Raw genomic sequence first — 15,591 nt, forward strand, 5'->3', positions numbered from 1 at the left:
CGACTGATTAGTCAGTATTTATTACACGCATTATACTGACAAAGTCACAAAATGTACGATCAAGACGTTTATGTGAACTACCACCAGGTGGCGCCGTCCTCCTGCTCTCCTGCGCACCTCGGCGAGAACCCCTACAGTGATTTGCGGTTCAGCGGATGTTTGCGAGGAGGGGCTCTCCCTTATCACAGCCTGGTGGTGCTGAGGGATTGACTGAGGGTGTGTGATTCTTCCGGCTGCTCATTCTCGCGAGGTGAGCTTTGCCTTGTTTCTTCTGTTTTTAATGAGTGGATTTTTCTCTTCCGTTGGTTGTGTTCGCTCTGTGCTGTCTTCCTCGGTCCGGCTCATCCGAAAGGGGCAGAAAGTTAAGGGGGATGCACACATGCAATTGTGGATACGTTGTATCATCATCCCAGCCAGAAGGAAACATGTAACCAAGCATTTGGAACGGCACCTGCAGTCGTAGAAACGGGGATTACTTTTTTTTCCATCCTTAATTCATATGTTTTGTTTTTATAGTTATTTTTTAATAATTTTGGTTTTGGGTAACCTTCAGCTGGAAGCCTAAATCAACACAGGGTTACGAAAATGACCGAAGAGATACCAGATGTTCCTAAAGAGCTGCTTGGTAAGTAATCTTGATTCAAACCCTAGTGGCAACCTTTTACGCGGGGGGGAAATTGTCACAGAGTAACATTACGTTATTTTGTTTTATCATAAATTTAAATGAATAATGTTCTTTTAATTATTTCTCTCAGCAGCCAAGACAAACAATTAAAACATTTTTTGTAGAATATTATTTTATTATATTTGCATATATTCCAAATGTATATGTAATGCTTCTTATTGGAATTAATGCTTCCATAGGTGTAGAATTCAATGTCCTACAGTACTTGCTGTAGCTGTATCGGACAGTAAAAATAATAAGTGCGGTGCAATTGACCGCATGAGATTACTTCTCCTATTCAGTGTCCCATGATCTCGAGTGCCTGCAAGGTTTTTTATATAAAGTTAGTCTTCTAGATTATTTAAATAACAATACTAGTCGGAATTAAGAAATGCAGGCTGAAACGCGTTCTTTCTTTATCGAGGGGCAACATTAGGCTTCATCAGGTAACCTTTAAAGTCTCTCTCTCGAACATAATAAAGGCAGCTTTAAAGCAATGTAAGCAATTTTAAGCGTTTTTAAAGATTGTTGTTTAGCTGAGGGAAAGGCTTTACTAGAATCGTCTAAAGCAGTCGTCAGTTTGTGACATTTATTCAGAGATACAGCAGAGCGAGTGGGCACACAGTCACAAAGACGTGAATTGAATTTGACGGATATTTTGTTTTTACAAGCGCCTCTTTTAACTCTGAGCAGGGGGTGGGTCTAGAGAGCTAGGACTGGACTTTAGTACAGAAGGATCTGAAAGTGGCTGTTTTCTTATGCTGTAAATTCATTTGAGTTTCGTTTAGCGAAATCAATTTACAGGCGGTTAATAGTTCCTGTTGTATATGGCGTTCTTAATTGATGCTAATGTGGAAAATAAATGCTTTCACAAGGCTTATACGTGATGTAATTACTGCTTAAATCACTATGATTTTCCCATATTATAAATGACCTGAGCGTATGAATACTGAAGGGTCAACAGGTTTTCAGGCCACATAAGACTTGTTGATTTCATTAGGATACGCGAAGAGATAGGAATGCAAAGGTTATTCTTTACAAGACCTCTATGAGTTTGTGTTTTAAGACTTTGTGGGAATGCAGCTTGTCGAACTGCTCTGAGTTTTGATGCGTGTTCTTCTCTTTATGCCAGTTTTGCCTCTAAAATAATAATGCTTTTCAAAGTGAATAATTCCTCAAGTCTGTCCTTTGATATATTCTTTGACATATTGAAAAATGTGTAGTTAGTAGTACACCACAGACAAGTCTCTGCAACCTTTGCACAAACAAGACTTTCCAAGTAACTCTAAACGTCTTGTGCAAGATAAAATTACATCCCCACTAATCAGCAAGGCACAACATAATTGGTTCCAAGAGCTAATTATACCTGTAATGCTCAAGCTTGGAAAAGCTTGCACAATATCATGTAGTTATAATTACTGTAAATCTTTAGATGATTTCTCAATGATATTGTAAATAAAAATACATTTAAATGTGTTATGTGAAAAGATAGTGATAATGTGCATAGTCCCTTTACAGAATGTAGATGTCCACAAGTATATGTATTTTATTACAAAATTAATTTAATGGTCACAAGACATGCTTTCTAATTAAGTAAATATATTCATTAGTGCAAGTAACAAAAATAGCCCATTGCACTGCCTTACCTTGTAAATGCTACATTTAATTTTTATGAAGACATTGCAACTTTGACAAAGGGAAATTTGGATTCGATTAGATTGGGGATGTGGTGTCCATGTAAACTTCAGCACAATAATAAGCAATTATTTGCAAATGGAGAAGAGAAAAGTGCATGCATTGTTTCCCAAAGTGGCCACAATTACTGAAACCCTTGTGAGCCGAAATAGCTTTTGTTCTTTGTGAGCCTAAGGGACTGGTCCTAGGGTGTCTCCTGGATTGTAGGAGTTAAAAACAGCATGAAGGTACAAAGGCAGTAATCATGTTTGCCTAATCCTGAGATGGGAAATTAAATAGATTAGTTTGTGTGTGTTCAGGATGAAATGTGAGGTACAGTTCTTCAATTGATCGTTCATCTTGTGTGTACAACTGTTATCATATACACAAGGCATGCCATGAACGTGTATACACAGGAGCCATGTGTTGTAGATATTCAATTCCAGCTGTACATCCTTAAGGTATCCTACATATCCTAAAAATATCCTAAGTTTGTCCTTCTGTATTATTAACAATCAGTTCCTTTGGTGCTTAGACCCTAATGAATACTGTATCTATGGCAAAAATGCATTTGCTTCAATTCCTGTCACGGTGGAAAAGTGAAACCAATGATCAAAAGTACACCATTCTTTCTTAAAGAATACACAATCCTGATTTTATTAAGTAAGTTGCATGTCAAAGTAAACTTATGTGCAGTGCTTCATCTTTTTTCTCTGTGTTGTTAAACTTAATAATGTTCACAGAACTGCATGGTACATGATAATTCACAAAGAAGACAACACCCTTTTGGTGATGTAATCCTGCAGTTTTTTTATTAGCGCTTTATGCCACGTTTTGCAGAAAACATTCTTGAAAAAGTCACCCTGCAGCATGAGATCAGTGTTGACTCAGTGCTCCCAAAGGCCAGAATTCCCTGTCATTACTGGAAAACTCCCTGATTTAAGTACTTCATGTTAACATTTATCTGAATTAAATTAGATATATGGTAAATGTTACCAGTAAATGCTATTGGACCTAATTCTAAGAAAGGTTTGTGGAATTTGAGTAAATGGTGATAGGTTGACTAAAATAGGTAGACTAATTAAAACTGTACCCTGTGGTCTTCTCGGTGTCCAGAATGAGAAAATCTTCTGTGAAATGTGTGGAATTTGAAGAACAACAATAAAAAGAATAAAAGTCAATTCTAAAAGTTTCCACAGGACAAGGTAAACAAAATTAGTATGAGATCTGTTGAGTAGATGATGGATTTGTTTGGTAGCTTGGGACAATGCAATTAACTTTTGGTTTGTGTACAGTTCAAATACACAATGAACCCAAATAGCCTTAAGCAAAGTTAATAAATAAAACACATTTATGTGTTTTTCATAATTGTGTGAAATTTCCATAACCACTATATAAGTTGTCCGTGGAAAAAGAACTTGAAAAATGTGTGATAATTTGATTGATTTCTTCAGTTCAGGAGCCAAAGTTTGTGATCATCTGAGAATGTGAATCTTGTCACATGATGGTGAACTTCACTTGCTTCAAATTTGTTTATATAAACATAAATACGGTTTATACAGAATATTAATGAACATGTACAGTTTTGATTAAAATCAGTAATGAGAATATATATAGTTACAATGTACAATTAATATAAAACCCTAAAGTGAGGTTTTCCCATTAATGTTCTTGGGTTTAGATAACACCGACGATGTGCATGTTTTACCCTTTGTATGATGGAGTAAATGTTTTAGGTCAGGTCCTGTAGGTGTGAATACAATACCCTACAGTGCAACCTCAAAAACCGTAAGAATTAACTATTGCAGAAAATGGAATTTGCATAGAAGTGTGCATTTGCACTTTTACTCTTTATAAATATCTGTTTTCAATGTTAGAGTTTGAGACAGCCTTAAAACGGCTGTTCTGTCAGTACTCAATATTTGCATTTTAAATACTGTGGAGGTAAGTGGAATGGTAGAGGAGGGTTGGAGTGATGTAAAAAGCATGTTGTCCTGTAGCTTTTTAACTATAATGTATTTTTTCTTTGCTTTACCAGAAAGCATAAAGGATGCTGTTGGCAGGAAGATTAAAATCTCAGTGAGGAAGAAAGTCAAGCTAGAAATCAAAGGTGACAAGGTGGAAAATAAAGTTCTGGTAAGTTGTTTAGCTTTCTTGAGTGCTGGCACTTCTGGTGATGCTATTGCTTAAAAGCAGTCTTGCCCAGCTAAACATCATGTTTTTTATTTTAACGCCTTCAATTCCACAATGACAGAGCTCTACTCTGCCTGCTTCCATGACAAGAGGGCTCTTCATTTCATTTTATTGATTTTTATTTGCGGAAAGTTGATTGTGTGTCTAAACTGTCAGATTGTTTCGTGTGGTGTCAGCTGTGTGAATGTTTTCATTCTTTGTTTCAAATGCGATACCTTTAGCCTAAGCATATATAATGATTTCTCACTGAAAAATGTTGCCATTAAATCTGAAATGTCACTTGAAATTAAGGGTGATGGTTGTTTAATGGGACATCTCAAATGAACTTTGTAGCTAATAGGATGCCTTTGTTTCCATTTGAGTGAATGGCCATTGGGCTGTGTCAGAATGGATGATGTCATGAAGGAATGCAATATTGGTATACTGTTCTTGTGAATCTGCATGAATGAAAATCTCCATACTACCACATTTGAAAAATAGCATATTCTCTGATTTTAAATTCATACATATTTTCAGTTCAGACAGCCTTGCTTCTTGGTGATATTCAATTTCATTTTATTCAGAATATTAACCAGAAGGTTCTAAGTGGATATTTACAAGCACTTTGAATGGTGAAGTAAATACTTACTTTTCAATGTAGCAGACAGCATTGACTAGTTACATCCTGACCTTGAGTGATGTTTTGCATTGATTGTTTAGAAAGCAGACTCTTCAGTTTTTTTCAGTATTTGGATTTGGTTGCAAATTAATTCAAGCCTCAGGGAATCAGTCAAATAAAGGGCATTTTAAATGACCTTTTGGAAATTCTGATACTGTGGGATGCTATACAATTTTTTCTGAAACTGAGGAGAAGAGTTTTTTATTCATTGTTTTCTAGGGGGGTAGCTTTGCAAGTAATCTGCTAATGAAATTGAATGTTTTTGTTTAGTAAATAGTAGCATTCAGTTTTGTACCTTTTTCCATATTGTGAAGATCTTTGATACTGCATATTGTAAGTTTAATTGACCCCCAATAAAAAAATAGAATTCAAAGTACACATTTAAATTGCAACATTGTATTATGTTAAAATCTAGTTACTGTACTACTTTATGACGAAGTGAAACTCTAACTTAAAGAATTCTTATATGTTTGGTTTCTTATGTTTCTACTTTCTAATTAAAGTAAACTTAATTAATTGGATTGTTTTTCCCTTTAGGATTCTGTGATGGGTGATTTCTGTAGGTGCTTGAGGTTTGAAGTATCTTAAAACTCCATGAGTGTGGGTCACATCTGTGTGCTGAACAGGAATTCTAAAATAATTGAACAGGATTATTCTAGAATTATTGCAAGAATCTGAGAAAAGAAAATGTTAATTCACAAGGGATGTTTGAATGGCCAGACACAATTAGTTGATCGCTTTATTCCCTCCCCACATTTTGATATCAAGAAACATTTATTTCATACTTTGTTAATTTGCGTATAAAAAAGTTTGTGAGTCTGTCTTCTGACTGAAAATAAAACAGGAAGTCTTGTTTGAAAACTGGCAGTTATTTGGGTCTTAGACATAATGGTCACAAGAAGTGTTAAACCTTGCTATTGCAGTACAATGCAAATCGCAATACCTCACAGCATCCTTCTTGAAAAATGTATTTCAGCAGCAGTGTAATACACTCATCATTAATGGTTTAAATCAAAAGTCACATACAGTATATTGCTTAATACGTTTTTGGTGAAAATGCATACAGTTTCTCAGCCTTATCTGACTTAATATCTGATGTATGTCTCATCTGGTGATTACAATCATTGAGTAGAAAGTTTACAATGGGGTCATTTTTGCGCAATGTACAGTCAATATGATAGGTAACTTGTATTCAGAGTCCCTCCGTAAAGAACATTAGCCCTGCTGGTTTCGATGTACAGCCTTTAAAGTTATATCCTTTCATATCGATTCTATTTTGTAAAGTTCATTCTCATCACAGGCCTCTTCACGTAGCTAGTGTTAATCAAAAAGAGCATTAAAGCCCTTCAGACAAAGCTGAAAGATGAGAATCCAGAAGATGGAGTGTAAGAGATCTGTACTTTTTAATGTTGTTAATATGGCTGTTCTGAGTGATTCATCTTTTTATGATATGTTTCAAAGCACTTGGCATATAATGTGGAAAAGGTGAAATATGCTCCTGAGATTATTACATTTTTTTCTATGAGGACAGAGACCAATCCCTAAAGACTGGATTACCAGCAAATGGACGTTTTCTCATTACTATGAAACTAGAGAGGTACTGTAATATTAGATTAATTCCTTGCATGTGAATAGTGCCGTCCATTCCAAAGGATCTACTGCTAGAATCCCCATTACACAGCAGATCAGCTGGTGAAGTCTGGAATTGGGGATCTTGGCAGGCGAGATCATGCAAGCCCAAAGTGAAATTCAGTCAGGAAACAGGGGTTAAAACCCCTGCCCTTACAAACAAGCCTGGGATTTTAAATGACCAAGTATTGGTTAAATACCTCACCCACAATATAGTGCTTTGGACAACAAAGTTTTCCCCATTGCCATAGTGTGTTGCCGGTCTGGAAAATGTAGTCCAGACTGCAACGATTGCAATTTACTGGTCCTTCGACCACTTACGATACTGTACCATACGATGTCATACACTTTATTAATCCCAGAAGGGAAATTCAGTTGCTCATAGACATACAGTAAAGAACATAAAAACATCTCCAAGACATGACAATTATTTCAGAACAGACACCTGGGTGGTGCATGATGTCTGTTAGGTATCAAGGGCAGTTCGGAGGAGAAGTGAGAGATTATGGTATTTTAGATACAAGTCTTTTTTTCTACAGATCACTATAAAAAATGAAGAAATAAAAAACATATATTTGAAAGGCTATTTATGGAAAACATAAGTATAAAGGAAATTCTATCACCAATAGAAGAGTAGCAGGGTGTTTAGTGCTCAAAATAAAAGGCTACCTCATTTGGAAATGTTGTGAGTTTGCAGTTGAAGCCCTCCCAGTTAGACTTCATAGTAGAACACACAGGGATTCAAGCCATCAAGACAGTTAAACTGTAAATAAGCACAAAACAAGGGATATTTCTCTGTAGCTCTTTTTGTTATGACCTCTTTAAAGTAATTCTTCATGCACCTGATGCAGTTGTGAAAGGGCCGACATTCAAACTAAAAACTTATAGAAATATATAAAGTAAAAACATGGCTATATCTTCACACAGATGTTCCTTTATACTCTGCAGCATTGTTAATATTTTTAAATATAGTTTGCAGTAGGCATTGGACTGTTTCATACATGTTTAAAGTTGTCAACCTTCTGAAATAGCTTGGTGATTTTGGATTGATGTGAGCTGATAGACACCAGTGTCAGGCCTTCCTCTCTTTTTTTCCAGCCCTAGGCCAGGTGACGGGATGGAATATCCTGGTTTGGCACAAAAAACATTCATTAACAATTCAGTACAGGAATACATCTTACAACCTTGTGGGGAAAAAAAACCTTAAGCCTTGCATTTCCTATGTTCTCTCAAAGTAATTTGATGCTGCAAGGCCTAAGTTCAATCAAAGAACAGTTATACAGGACAGTTTCTCAATTTCTGGGCAATTGAGGTTTTCAAAATACAGGCAAGCATTAAAGATAAGCAGTATAATTCTGCCTGTGCCAGTTCAAAGCTGTACCCCTGTTACTCATATTTCGGTAACTCCCAGCAGTGGGAGTGTGGCACAAGCTACCCAGCCATGTTGCCGAAGCCGATACCCAGGTTTATTTCAAGAAATGGCTAGATGAGATCTTTGGATCAATTAACTACTAAAAAACAAATAGCTGCATCTTACCAAAAACATACATACAATTTTGATAGGGTTTAATCATTTTTATTCTAAAAGAAAATTGTATGACAAATAGAAACCGAAAAATCCAGCTTGGGCAAGTATTCACCACCCTGAGACTTTAAGCATTTAGTATTTAGTTGCCCTTTTGCAGCAATTAAGGCCTTAAGTCTTTTGTGGTATGCTGTAACCAGCTTTTCACAACTTGTGGGTTTCATTTTCGCCTGCTCTTCCTTGCCAAATTGCTCCAGCTGTTGCAGGTTACTGGCGGAGCGGTGGTGTATAGAGATCTTCAGTTCCTGCCACAGAGTTCCTATGGGATTAAAGTCTGGACTTTGGCTGGGCAGCTCGAGGACTCCCACCTTCTTCTTTTTAAGGGCTGCTTTGCCTTTATGTTTGGGGTCATTGTCCTGTTAAAATATGAATCTCCATCCCAGTTGCAGATCTTTTGTAGACTGTTCCAGGTTTTGCTCCAGGATCTGCCATCCTGACAAGCCTACCATTCCCAGATGATGAAAAGCAACCCCAAAACATCATGCTGCCACCACCATATTTCAGTGTGGGGATGGTGTTTTGTGAGTACTGAGAAGTGCTCTGCGTTCACCAGACATAGTGCTTGTTATTAAGACCAAATAACTAAAATTATTTTTGTCTCATCAGACCACAAAATGTTTTTCGGTTATGGCATCTTCTTCGACACTCTACCATACAGTCCAGATTTATGGGGTGCCTGTGCTATTGTTGACCCCATTACCGTTGCTCTCATCCCAATTATGAGACATTGTAGGTTTTTGAGGGTTGTTTTTTGACCTCTTGACTGCTTGTGCTGCTGCTGAGTTTTGGAGGGCGGTCTGGTAGAATCTTGAAGATTCTGAGTAGTTTTAGTTCCTGATAATTTCAGAGAATTGATTTTATAGTGCTCTAGGTGATATTCAGTGTCTTTGAAATCTTTTCTATATGGTTCGTCTGGCTTGTCTGTTCACAGCTCTGTAACTTAGTTGTTGCCAAAGCTCCTTTGTCTTCATACTGCTTTGTGTGCAGTGTCCAACAGTGGGAACTCACAGAGACAGCTGTATTTAACCTTACAAAGACAGGTGGAATCCTCCACTTTAAGGAGGATTCCAGTCAACACATTGTGTAAAATTGTGAAGACTACTGGTTGAGGCAGAGTTTATGGAGTGCTAATGCTGATGTGTTGAATACTTTTGCAATGAGGATTATTAGGATTTTTGTTTTTAATTTATTTTTTTAGCTCAAAACTTTAAAACACATTGGTATTGTAGAGGATGTTGTATGGGTCACAAGGGAAAACAATATGTAAGTCTAGTTAGTTTTCCAATTGTGACACAACAAAATGTGGTAAAATACAATGTGGGCAAATTTGGAGTTTATAAGCCATACAGTTTTGAGGGAGAGGAATTAAAGGTACAGGGAGTATTTTGCCAGGAAGCAGTTTCAAAAGTGGGGGAAAAAGGCAATTAATACAGGATTCCACCACTTAGAAACCTAATTATATCCAATATAATTATTTTTCAAAGGAAAGGGTAGACAATTTAATTTTATTTCTGAACACTGTGATATTCATGCTTTTGTTTTGATTAATACATTGGCATTACATGCATCGATGCATTTATTATTAATTTTCTGGTTCATATTTTACTGAAGTAGTTTCTCATTGAACCACTGTATACAGCTGGGCATTTTCTTAGAGCAGTCTGAGGGAGTTTCTTGCTCAAGGGTACAGTGGCAGTGCCAAACCTGGAATTTGAACCCACAAATTTCCTGTTGCAAGTCCAGAGACCTAACCACTATACCACACTGCTGCCTCACATTGAGGCTGTGCATGCAGATCTTCTTGAATGGATTTTCACATTGGTTGGGTCCCTGCCTTAGTGACAAGAACATTAGGTTACAAAATGGAAAGGACTGTTAATAAAAGCTGCTTGTTTGTTCGTAACTCCAACTTCAAGGTCTTAAATCTTTTTTGCATCCTCTCAGACACATTTGCACAGCCTATAGCCTCTTTGTACGAACTTAAGAATTCTCTCATTAATCACGTGTGACCTACTGTACTGTACAAGGCTTGATGGCCTTGAGGTGAACATGATCGTTCCCAAAGTCCACTTCTTTATGACTTGCGTTTGACTCCACTTACCTGTGAGGAACAAAAAATAAAGAAAAGATTACAATCCAGGTAGTTCAACACTCTCGTTTCTTTAGATACACACAGACCAGTTTTTAAGATTTGTTTATTTTTCTTTACTATTCATGGTATTAAGAAAGGTTAAATACTGTATGTATATACATTTTGGGTGTGCTGTTGTTTCCTGCGAAATTCCACAGTTCAGTATTGTCATGTAAACTCTTTCTCTGCTTGTCTTGACATGACAGACTCCAAATGTCTCCCTGCATCCCCTGCTTCTGTAGGACTTAATGCAGCTTCTTCAAATCCACAGGCAGTTGGTGTGATGTGAAAACCTAGCAAAAATATCTGATGAATTCTGAGTTCTGTGTACAGTTGAGTAGATGTCTTTTAACACAATGAATACACAAGCTTGGATTTTTAGGCTGCTTTGCTCACTCACCATGCAAGGAAATGAAAACACCTTAAATTGACAAATAATGTTTGAGAGTTTTAATGCCAGCTCTGAGACGCAAATGGAATTTTCAGCATATCTACCATATTCAGGCTGATCTAGCATTACAGTGTATACAGTATATAAACAAACATTGTGGTGCTTAATCTGAAGCCTCGTATACTTCTTGTATGGTATACCAAATAGATTAGTCCTGATGTTCTTGGGTAGATGTTCCCCTGTGGTTCAAACAAGTAGTATGCACTGTGTCTCCTTTTAACCTTATTGAGAAACATTGTCTTAAAGTTTTTTTACAAGTATAGGTGCCCAGTAATCTGAAATTTTCAAGCACTGTAAAAATACGTTTGAGTCTCTGTTGAGCAAAGAACTGCCTTTGTTTATTATGAAATTCACAGGGTTTGCTGCTTTTTTTTCACCAGATAGCAAGTTTGGACTTCAAACCAAATAGTACCATTTGCATTTGTTTTTATATATTTGTCATTTTAAAAATAAACCTTTTGAAGACCGAAGTAACTTGCAGTGAACAAACGGGTTTTATCCTGAGGCCTTCAACAGTATTTTTTGAGCTCCAAATGAAAGGATCTAAAATGTGAAGGAAATCTCACTGGCTCAATTTGAATCAATTAATTAAAACATTTTATAATTAAGAAAACAATTTCTGTGTTCTGCCATAACAAATTAATACATTGTAAACCAATAACAAAATAGTTATACCTAGACTATAAGAAAAGAACAAAATTGAATTCCTCATTCATTCCATTTTGTAATATTGTATTCACTGAATAAGTTTTCTTTTGAGGTTTTTTATTCCATTGAAATTGTGCAAAGCTCAGGAACATCTAAAAGCTTATGTCAAATGCCTGCTAATTTCTTAGAAGATGCAGCATCGTGACAAAGATGGTTCTTTGTTGCATCCCTGATCAGAGCACACATTTCTCCCTCTTTCATACTGTCAAACCTTTAACTTTCTCTCTGCAACTGTCATCTGTGCTTTTGCTAATCTTGTTCTAGACCCATATCCATTTTAGACTACCATTTTTTATGTGGAATGTTTTAATTTGGCTAGACAAACCAATGTTTCCACTTAAAGTAATTCTTATGTATATTTTTTATCTGCAAAATAAATTAAATAGGATATTCCTCAGGTAGTGGCAGTGTGGTTCAATGGACAGTTGGCAGTTTTCTTTGTCTTCTATTCCCCTTGAATGCCTCATTCCATGTGTTCTGTGACTCTTAGTGTCTGAATTACTTGCCATATACAGTAAATGTACTTGAGAAAACATATATACATTGCATTGCAGCAGATTGACACGTGGGCTTTGTTTTACTATATGAAGTCTCTAGAAATTAGCCTAGAGGTTCACATACTTTTTTCAACCTAGACTCTGATTTGTGTTAAGTTTAAGCAGATTGTCTATTATTGTGACTTAGTTGAAGATCAGACAACATTTTTATGAGCAATTAATGCGGAAATCCAGGTAATTCCAAAGGGTTCACAAACTTTTTCTTGCAACTGTAAATAGGTTAGGTATTTTTTAAGCATTTGGTAATTTCTTTTCTTCATGTCTAAGGCAGACACTGAAATCCACCAGTTCATTGCAATATAAGAAATTCCACAAGTGCTCTTCTGTCATTCTTATTCTGAAATTATTGTATCTTCCCACAAAGTATGTCTCTCTGAATAATTCAAAAGCCGGATTGAACAGTAACATTTGGTGCAGAATTAAATGCCATGTCATTGAAATAGAACTGACATTGTAATTGTAACAGACATAACCTGTCTTGTATGAATATTTACACTATTTTATAATCTTATTACCAGGCACTAAGTTTGAAACATTAATATATGAAGTAATAGAATGTATATTTGCCACTTTTGTTCATTACAAAATGTGCAAACAGAAGTTCTAGCTGTAAGACAGCCAGAATGATTTTCTCCTCTGGTTTTGGAGATAACAACTCCCTTCACATGAATTGTTTAATATGTTCTTCACCAGTCTGATATGCCATGCATCCCTGATGTGCTTTTCAGTCCATCTTTGAACATACCCTGGTTTTTAGTTTTAACTAAATTACAGAAGAATGAGCCAAACTCTTCTGTTGATTTAGCAACCTAAGAGGATTCTACAGTTTTGTGTTTCTTACAAATATGGATTGTCATTTTTAAGACTGTACTCCTAATATAGTGTAGTTATGAGATAGCTGTTGTATCTAATTCCAATTATAAGTGAAGTTGTCTGAAATACTGCAGGAGCGTAACACTATCCTTAACATGGAGAGTGAAAAGATTTTGTGAACAAATGCAATGGAATGGACATATCTTGCATTTTAGTTCTTTTAATAAACTGAATAATCCACAGATTAAATCAAACTTTAACTTGTCTACCAACTGCAAATTTGTAAACAAGTACAGTACTGTACAGTATGTGATGTTGAATTTCAACTTGGATTTTTGCTTGTTGTTTAGAATCTATGAACTTCAGAAAAGATGCAGAAATAGGAGACTAAGTGGACTATATTGTTTATTTGATTAATGGTCTATAAATCTCTCAAAGTAAGGAATTTTCTTTTGCTTTCTGTGTGGAATCTCCAAAATTGAATATCCTCTTGTCCTTTGGTGGCTATATTATTGCTGATTGTGAAGATGTCGCTTGGATTCACTTGGTCAGTAGCTTTTTGGATTTTGAATAACAGAATTGAATCCCCATAGATTCCAGTCTAAAAAGATTCCGTTCCTTAATCTTTTGTGTAATTTGAGGAAGCCTTACATCAACCACTGACTTCATAATTCTCTTTTCAGATCAAGAATTGAGCATTTTTATTTCTTTATTTCTGTCTGGGTTATCTTTTTTGTGTGTGGACGTGTTAAACCAGAATCGGGTCTCAGGCTTGCATACAAAGATGGCCTGTGGTAAAAGGAATGCACACCCCCAGGTGCTTTTGCAAGTTTAGCAGGAAGTAGGCTCATTCTGTGGAATGTAGCAGTAGGGCTGTGACTGAAGGGCTCACATTTTTGTGGTTTACCTTTCCCTGTTTTTGTCAATAATTTGGTATCCTTAGGAGAGGAGTGTGGTGGGTATCTTCCAAGTCCTACAGAGCTTTAAAACCAGTGCAGTCTTCAGTCAAATTTGATTAATCACAGCAGGGAAAAATAATCTTTATTTTAAAAGATAAATATACAGCCAAATGTATTGCAGTGTCTCTTTGAATAAGAGATCATTGTTATAGGTTCTTTTTTCATTTCCTTATCCCCACATTCTGAGTTAATTGTTGTTATATTTTACCTACTCCTAATTATCTTACTGAACGGTTTTGTGGTTAATGGCAAATCTTGTTCTCAGCATCACTTACATTCTGTTGAACTGTCATCTCTTTCTTAATTTTATAAGATTGTTTCAGCATTTTTTTTCTATCCAGGAAGCAAGGGAACGGGAAAGCATTATTCATTTATTTTCTTCTGTTAGCCTTGTGCAAGCAAAGCGACCTATTTTGTACGCAAGACAGACTATACTTCTGTATTTTGTTTCTTTATCATCCCAAGGTGTTATATCTGCACTGTTTGAAGGATATAAAGAATTTACCTTGAGGAAGTCAGGTGTGTGCTAAATTGTAGTAGAACTGAGAACTGCCACCCTGTTTTTTTCAAAACCTGTTGTAGTTTTGTGCTTTCAAATGAATAAAATGGCTTTAGAATTGAGGAAGAAAGCTGTATTTTTCTCAGACTGAATTTTTTTTAAGTATCAAAGAACTGATATTAAGATATCTGTTTTCCTTAATACAAGTGGGTTAACATTATTTAAAAGGCTGAAATGGGATGAAACCAATGGATTTTTATCTGAAATACAGGGTATTGGAATCTCTTTACTAAAATTGTAGTCTACCCCAAATGCTAAATATTGACTTCAAATAATTTAGTAACCAAAAATACAGGGATTTCTAGTCTGATGAATATTTATCTCATACCACATATACAGTATTAATGCATTTTCCTTGTTGAAAACTTGAATTTCAAACTTGTTCCTATTTCAGTTGAAGAAATGGTTTGTCTATTTTGTATTGGCAGGTAAAGTATTTAGTATGTTTCACTCCAGATTTTCTTTAGACAGCTAATGTATGAATGCTAAAAAGAATTCAAAAAGTCTTTTAATTATAAAAATGTAATTTTGGTACTTTTTTTCCCCCCATTTCCATTAGTTTATTTAACAGGATAACATATTTATTCACAGCCAGTCCAGTTAGTGAACATGCACCTCTTATTTATCGTGAAACGCCCAGTACAGTACACCATTTCAATGAAATACAAAATAGTTTTCAGTTCCATACTGTAACTGCATAGAAAATCTGTTTAGCTCAGAAGGAGACTGTACTTCCTATGGGTTGTCAACCATACTGTACTGTATGATTACAGCTGGATAAACACACAACTTGCTGTTTACCTTTGGGAGAGTTTGTGTGTGTGTGTGTTGATTTTTATGGAAAGTGACAATTTCGAGTTTGCATGGGGGAGATAGGGAGGGTCAGGTTTGTGACTGACTAACGCACGTGGAAGAATAGGGTGACTCATTCACGTGTGAGGATAACGACAAACATGAGATCAGCAGCCATTTTCATTGGAAACCCCCATTTCACATGAAAATATTAATGA

General features: G+C 35.9%; 1 protein-coding gene across 10 annotated transcripts in view; it reads left to right on the forward strand.

Moving 5' to 3' along the window:
* Positions 1-200: 200 nt before the first annotated feature.
* Positions 201-15,591, forward strand: part of LOC102697957 (F-actin-uncapping protein LRRC16A) — a 113,057-nt gene continuing 97,666 nt past the window's right edge. For 9 of the 10 annotated variants that reach the window (XM_069194919.1, XM_069194927.1, XM_069194921.1 and 6 more), the window contains exons 1-2: positions 209-625; positions 4,377-4,474. In XM_069194919.1, the coding sequence (XP_069051020.1) occupies positions 586-625; positions 4,377-4,474 (138 nt within the window). In that variant the 5' untranslated portion in view covers positions 209-585. Of the gene's footprint in view, positions 626-4,376; positions 4,475-15,591 lie in introns of all 10 variants that reach the window. The other variant, XM_069194920.1, reaches the window with a different exon arrangement.

This window comes from Lepisosteus oculatus, chromosome 10, assembly GCF_040954835.1.
Source record: "Lepisosteus oculatus isolate fLepOcu1 chromosome 10, fLepOcu1.hap2, whole genome shotgun sequence".
Taxonomy (NCBI): domain Eukaryota; kingdom Metazoa; phylum Chordata; class Actinopteri; order Semionotiformes; family Lepisosteidae; genus Lepisosteus; species Lepisosteus oculatus.